Source organism: Mus musculus, chromosome 2, assembly GCF_000001635.26.
Source record: "Mus musculus strain C57BL/6J chromosome 2, GRCm38.p6 C57BL/6J".
NCBI classification, from domain to species: domain Eukaryota; kingdom Metazoa; phylum Chordata; class Mammalia; order Rodentia; family Muridae; genus Mus; species Mus musculus.
The window spans coordinates 51,626,915-51,634,878 of record NC_000068.7 but is presented as its reverse complement, the minus strand read 5'-3'; the positions used below and the strand labels follow the sequence as shown (position 1 = coordinate 51,634,878).

The window sequence follows — 7,964 nt, the reverse complement described above, 5'->3', positions numbered from 1 at the left end:
CCTTTCCTTTCCTTTCCTTTCCTTTCCTTTCCTTTCCTTTCTTTCTCTTTCTCCCTTTCCTTCTTGCCCTCCCTACCTCTTTCCTTTCCTTCCTTCATTTCTTTCAAAAATGCCTTCTGCTAGTAAACAACTATAACCCAGATCAAATTTTTGAAATAATGTTCTAAACATATCCCACCTTTCTTCATCATGTGCTTTTTCTCTAGATGGCATGCGGATGTGCCATTCACAGACCTAGTCTCACTGTCTTATTTAGCTTTTCTATTTTTATGATAAAATTCTATGACCAAAAGCAGCTTGAAGAGAAAAGATTTATTTATCCTGGTCATGGTCCCCTGGGGGAAGCCAAGGCAGGAGGAAGCAGGAACGGAGACAGAGGCATTGAAATAGTGCTGCTTACTGGATTAGCTCTCATGGGTGTCTCATCCTGCTTTCTTATAACACCCAAGACCACTGGCCTTCATGTAACGCTGTCACACTGGTCTAAGACAACCCACATCAACCACCAATCAAGAAAATGTACCACAGGATTGCCCACAGGACATCTTAAGGAGGAATTTTCTCAACTGAAAGCCCCCCCTTCAAGTAACTAAGTGGCATCCTGTTGCTCATGAACTAGCCAGATAGTCACTGAGCCCTGAAAATGCCCATGTAGTTTGAGCACGTATTAAGTAGACGCAATCTGATCCTGCCTGCTTTCCCCTTCTCTTTCATCCCCATCCATCCTCAGTCTAATGTCCTTCTTCCTACACTATTCTACCCTTTTGTGAGAGATAAAATGACCCTTTCACAGGGGTCACCTAAGACCATGGAAAAACACAGATATTAACATTATTATTCATAACACTAGCAAAATTATAGTGATGAAGTGAAACAAAAATAATTTTATGGTAGGGGGTCACTGTAACATGAAGGACTGTACTAAGGGTCCCAGCATTCTTATGCTATATATTTGAAGAAAAGAAATTGAGTAGCTTTTCCAAGGCTGCCTTTGTGGAACAACTCTTGCTCAGTTCACTAGTAAGTAATCTAGAGATCTAAAACACACTTTTCAAATTTTTTTGCTCAAATGCAAACCTTAATTCTTATGTACTATATATTATGACCCAAAGAATTTTTACGTATTCTATAAGCAGGATGGACTCAAAATCTAAATTAACAAACATGATTATCTTTGAGACTTCTGCTTGAAAGCTGAAGTACTCGCATGAAGAGTAGCAGCCATGCAGAGGACAGGAGAGCTTGAAGGGAAGGAGATTTGGTGTTTAAGTAACAACTGGGTTGAGAAGTTTCAAAGTGTCACCTGAGATTTGCTTGATAACAAAATGTTTTATTATTGAGATTTCAGTAATCCAACCTTAAGAATACAAGCAAACTGGAGTCCCAGTCAAACCAATTTGATTAAAAGGAAATTGCGTTTCAGAAAAATGACAAGTCTAGCCACAGGAAAGTCATACATATGGTGTAATGCAGAACTCTAGGATAACACTTCTTGGATTGTAACCCTAGCCTGCCCTGTAGGATCTGTAACATTAGGAGAATTACCAAAGTATTCAACACTTCCATTTCCTGTTCTGTAAACCTCATAAAATCACATAAGACTCACAAATTTGTTGTGGCCTTAAATGGATCACATGTCCTGGCTCAGTGCTAGCCACCAGCTTTGCTGTCCCCATCTCCATTACTGTCAGCAAGCTCATCATTTGGGAGAGCAGAAAGCACTTCAGGACTCTGTTTGTCCTACTTCTTGTGAAAATGGCAGGCATATAGGTAACTCAATAGCTTGGTACCCCGGGGTGAAAAAGTCAGTTCTGGTGGAACATCCCTGGGGAAAGCACTAATTGACCCCATAAAGGCTATGTGCATGTCTGCAGTAGTAACCATGGTGATTGGCTCTCCAAGGGCCAAATCTGAATTAAGAGTCCATCTATGGCAGGGAGAGATGGAACTGAGCATAGATAAGGTCAACACACCCTAACTACAAGGCGCCTGTTTCCTCAGGTCATAGAAGATTGTGAAGAGGAAATGGTAGTGAGTTTACAGGCTGGAAAAGCAGAGAGCATCTTCCAGTAACAGAGCTGGAGTACATTTTATTTACTCCTGAATGTCGATGTGGAAGTCTGCAACTCTACTGGCTTCTTAGCAGAACTCACTGAAAGGAAATTTATCTTGTGTCTTTTTCAAGTCCCCATAACAGACACATACAAATGTTCTGCCAACTGTACCACTGAGAAACTTAACCATTATTGGACATGAGGATTACTTAAAATAATTCCAGGTGATAGAATATCATAGAATAGAAAATATCTCAGCCTGCATTACACAATTTCTGATAATTTTTGGGAAAGGCTTTTTGAAATTTCTTATCAATTTTAAACTTTTGTCTTCTTTTAGTGTAAATCATAATATATGTCCACTGCTATAAAAACTATAAAACATAAAAACCTTTCTTTACCCTACTTTCATGATCACTGGCAGTGATTTGGTGCAAATGGCCAATGCAGTATATTATCTATTAATTGCAATAATATTTTATATCATACATAGCAATGTACATCTTGTGAGTGCTTGACAGCAGGTTAAGTTAGCACTGTGTATATTGGTATTCTAAAACAGTTTTGATGGAGATTAAACTTTCACAAACTGAGATAAGTCTCTGTGGTGGATTTGGTTTATTGCTTGTATTATGTTAATTGGGTTCTCAAAAAAATTATGTGGGAATCCCACACATAAGATGGTGTGGGTCCCTGCCTCTAGTTGGTTATAATTGGTAAATATAGTTGCTGTAGGCCAATGGCTGGGCAGAGAGACAGAGGTGGGACGTTAGATTTCCTGTGCAAGGGAACCAAGAGAAGAAGGTTTAGCACTGCCATGCCAAGAAGCAGAAGGATCAGCCTTGAGGCTGCAGAAGAGAATGCATACAATTATGTAAGAGCCAGGGAAGGGCAACCCCATAGCTTGCTTCCTCCCCTCATTGGGACCAGGGTAGCAAAGATGGAATATAGATTTTAGTAAGTAATAATTTAGGAGGATCACAGGGGAGACATTAGCAATTTGGAAGTTTGGGAGTGGTCCAACCATTGAGCCAATTAAGGCATATTAAATGTAAGGCAGGGTGTGTGTGTGTGTGTGTGTGTTTCATTCGAGAATCCAGAGCATTGGGATGGGAAGCAAAGAGCTCACATTGCTGCTGCCACTGGGAAGATTAGAACAACGGTTTAATCCACTACAGCTACAGTATGCACAGTGATGTATGTGTTGTGCTATTTCCTCAATTTGTGGTTTGTTCTGTTATGAAATGACATTTCTGATAACCTTCATTAAGACACAGAATTCTATCAATTTTAAAACTATAGTCAAAGCACTTACTTTTTTTTTTTTTTTTTTTTTTTTTTTTTTGGTAAACACAGGGTTTCTCTGTGTAGCTTTGGCTGTCCTGGAATTCACTCTGCAGACAGTCTGGCCTTGAACTCACAGAGATTCACTTGCCTTTGCCTCCTGGGTGCTGGCACCAAAGGTGTGCCCTGGGTGCTAGCACTAAAGGTATGCATGACCACTGCCTGGCTTTCCTGCTTTTTCTTAACCTCTTACTTTAAAGTACCTAAAAGAATTATAGACATAACAATTTTCATATTCGTAGGAATTTTTGTGATATATTTGCTATTGCAAATTTAACTGACTGTTTACCAAAACGGGTCACAACTATTAGCCAGAATATCGAATAGTGACAGAAACAGGATATATTGAGTGATAATTAAAGGTTGCTCTTTATTTATCCTTCTTTTATAATTCCCACAAAAATGAAAGTATATGGATAAACATGATGAATCCATAATGTCTTTAGGAAGATATATCAAAAACACTTGTAAGAATGATAATGTATAGCCAGCCAGAGACAGGTTATTTATAATTCTGTCTGTGTGTTGTCGGTGGGTTGGAAGCAGATAATAAAAGCTCTAACTGAATTACTCAGGAAACTTATAAATTAAGCTTGAGAGAAAAATAAAACACATTCAGATGTATAATTTCTCAAAAAATTACTCTTATACACAGTTTTAAAAGAGTATGTGTGAGTGTGTGAGATGGCTCTGTGGGAGAGGCATTTGCCACCAAGACTTGGAGGTGGAGGGACAGGTTTTATCAAGACAGAAGATTAAGGAAAACAAAAACAAACTCAACAAAATTATTAAATAATGAGACACAGGGGACACGAGACTTAGCATAGAAGAGAAGCTAACTGCATCCTGGGGTCACCGTTGAAGGGAATTCCCAGGACCACAGTCCTGTAAGGGCTCCATGCAACCCTGGGTCCTGATTGGAATGGAGGGTTACAGTCTCCTGAAGCCACCCTTCAGGAAACTTGAAAGTACTACCTTCGCTGTGTTTCTCCAAGTTGTCAACTCATTTGCATGAAGTTGTTCAAACATCTCCCTGCTCCTAGTTCAGAGACCAGAGTCTGAGTGATATACTCCTCCCGTCCTTGTAGTTAGTGGTTTGCCCCACCCCCATCAATGCAGCTAAAGAATAATTGATCTGAGTTCAAAGAACCGGACTTTGGGTCACTTGTGCTCTGCTTTTCAGCCTTCTGCTTCACTGGTTTCACTCTGGCTTTTGTTAATTACATTTCTTCTGATTTTTCTGCCTTCCTCTTGCTCCCCTATTTCTACTTTGCTGAGGTAAAACATGATTTAAGACATTTCTTTGAGGATACACACTTAGCACTGTTAATTCCCATCACTACATTAGTAGCATCTCACAGATTTGAAAATGTGTCCTTTTCCTTAGCATTCAGCTTATACTTTCTAAACTCCATTTTGACTCCTCTGATCAGAGGGTTATTCATACACCTGTGATTTAAATTCTAAGCCTCTGACGATTTTCTAGACATTTTTCTGTTATGGATTCCTACTTTCATGCTGTTATGACCAGAAAACACACTCTTTTAAGCGTATTGAGGCTTATTTTGAAGTCAGAAGATGATCCATTTTCATAAATCTTCCATGTATACATTAACTAGTGGGTGCATTCTGGTGTTGGGGAAACTATTCATAGGAAGGAGTTAAGTTAGGTTGGCTGACAGAATTATTCAACCTCTCTGTCATTACTGATTCATTGTCTACTTATAAAAGCAGTTCTTCAGGAAAGAGTGTTAAGGGTTAACTGTAATTGTGTGTGTGTGTTTCTATTATTCCCATCCTTTGACAAATTGATTCCTACAGCATTATGAAAGAAAACACACTTTCTTTTGTAGTGCTCCCTGTTTTGATAAACAGTTTAATGAGAACATGAAAACTCCAATGTTGTTCTTTCTTGTATAGCAGCTTGGATGTCCAAGGCATTATTATCATATTCATCTTTATTATTAATTATACACACATCTCATTTTAATATATAAACTGAATACACAGAAAACTAGGAATTTACAGGATAAGATAACGATATACATATATATATATGTATATATATATATATATATATATGTATATATATATATATATATATGAATGGAAGTCCCCAAATTTTTTTCCTACTTCCAGGGGACCATTGTACACAAATTCCATTTGGAGGAGCATAAGCCTAGGCAGCAGCATCTAGGCGTCTCTTTCAGGTAGACAAACAAGAAGGACAGGCTAATTAAAATGAAATATCATTGAAGATATCCTTTGTTTACATCTGCTTTCTATTGGACCAAACAACATTTCCATAACATATGACTCTTTTTATTTCAACTCAAGCAAGCACGAGAAGTCATCGTTAGGACCCGAAATGGAACAAAATTCACATGTGTCTTCAGCTTTGTGTGAGATGAAACTGATAAGACTCCATGGTGGAATTCGTCTTAAGCAATGCTCTACAACAGGAGAATGGTCAAGACTGACAGAGAAAGCAAAGTAGGAAGACATGGGAGAAGGAGCTTGGAAGTGCCTATTATTCGGTGTCAAAAGCACATGGGATGGAAGGGAAGGACTCACAGACAATAGCCAGAATCTGTACCATAGAGAGATTGAACTGAGACCAGAGCTGGAGTGGGGAGCTTGGCTGGTGTACCCTAGAAGGGCAGTGTTGGGGAATCTATGCCACTAAAACCAGACTTCAGATTGCTCAGAAGAGTCAGCTGACAGTGGCTCTAGGTATTCATAAGGAAAGACAAGCCAATGCTTTGAATGCTTGGAGACTATTATTTAAAGACTATGAGCATCTCTTTGAGAGAGGAAATATGACCGTTCAGGTGAGGTCAATGTGACTTGGGACCCAGACCAGAGAAGTAACAGTATCAGACTGAGCAAGAAAGGGAGAAGCCGAAGTGTGGAAAATTAAACAGCGAGGCATGGGATGAGTGAGAAGACCAAGCAGAGAGAGGGAGCCATCAAACCTTATGGGTTCCTCCCATGGGAGGCACTATTCATTAGAGAACAGGTTGTTGATACTGATACCTTGAGATAGAGCCACACTTTAACCACGGTCCTTGTCTTATGATCTGGGAATACAAAGGTCTGGGAACTTTATCTTGAGGGCCTTTCTCATCTTGGTGTTGCTTAGTATCAGAATGGTGGAATGCAGTGAGATGCCCATGTAGGTTACCACTTCCCAGGCCCAGTGCCAGGAACCGTGGACATTTATGACATGTGCAACAGATACCGTAAGGAGCAGGGTATATGATGTATAGAAGATGAGGAAGAAGGCAAGGGACTTCAGAGCCATAATGTGAGCCTGGGTGCTGTAATCATGAGTCCTGGGTCTGTGGTACCTCATCTGTTCCAGATGCCGATACAGTGAGAACATGAGCAAGATGATGGACAGCAGAAACAGGAAGAATGGAATGACCCACATCAGCATCGCATGACAGCGAAAATAATACAGATAGAATGCCATCATTTTATAATAAATTGTGTAGTTTTCACAGGCCGCCATCTGAAGGGCAATTGTGTTTCCAGTGGCTGAGGAGATGGCTGACAGTCCACCAATGATCAGGGATCCCAGCAGTAACCTGGGCACTGACCGAGAAATTCTCCATTTTATCCAGAAGAAGATGGGGTGGGAAAACGAAGAGATCTTTACACAGTAGAAGATAGCAAGCCAGGTGGTAAACCAGAAATTGACAGTGTTGGTGAAGTCCCAGAGGATAGAAAAATAATTCTTTATGGTCCAAAACATAGCAGAGGCCAGAAAGTTGTTTAGGACGGCTATTCCATGCAGACAGAACCTGGAGGCAGCTAAGCAAGCCATAATCATGTCACCTGCAGGGAGGCCCTGGCTTCGTACCCATTCCCTGCCCAGCACGGTGGCCATAAAGCCATTTTGCAGCAAAGCAGCTAGAGACTGCATACAAAAGATGACGATGAAGATGAATGAATGTGAGAAAGACATCTTCTTTGGGGAGAATTTGCTTAGATTGACTTGACTCCTATCCCTAAGTCCTGGGACACATCCACAGAGAGAAAGAGGGTGCACAGCATATTTATTTAGCCAATCACCTTGCTGAATCCTCTTCCTGGATACATGCAAAAGCCCAGGCACCAGGGAGGCTCATGGTTACCAGGGATGGGCATATCTGCTGTCCCCTCCGGCATGGAAATCATTCTCAGTTCAGTGACACTGGTCTGTCTCCTTGCAGACGCTGCATTTGCCTGCTCTTCATCAGAGTGAGGTGCAGGGAAATGTGAACAGGACCCAAGGGAGAGCCAATACACCAACACCCTGCACATTGCTACCTTTCCCATTTTTAGCGTTGTAACAAACAGTGTATATTTATCATGCATATTAAATGGGTTTTGCTGTAACATTTCCCTGTATGCATATATGATGCTTTGACGACATCAGCCCTTCTAGGCTAACTCTAGGTTACCTTACTCTTCCCTTGTAACCTATCGACCAGTTCCAACATAGTCTGCTTTTATTTTAGCTTAAATGGTTGAGCAATAACATGTTATTTTTGGCTTTCTGTATCTTGATTACATTATTGG

General features: G+C 40.3%; 1 protein-coding gene across 1 annotated transcript; it reads right to left on the bottom strand.

The window, feature by feature from the left end:
* Positions 1 to 6,471: 6,471 nt before the first annotated feature.
* Tas2r134 (taste receptor, type 2, member 134) lies at positions 6,472 to 7,368 on the bottom strand. The gene has a single exon (NM_199158.1). The coding sequence runs from the start codon at positions 7,366 to 7,368 to the stop codon at positions 6,472 to 6,474; it is 897 nt and encodes a 298-aa protein (NP_954609.1).
* Positions 7,369 to 7,964: the final 596 nt, after the last annotated feature.

Coding starts and splice junctions, on each gene's coding strand:
- Tas2r134 (NM_199158.1), bottom strand. CDS start 7,368: ATGTCTTTCTCACATTCATTCATCTTCATCGTCATCTTTTGTATGCAG.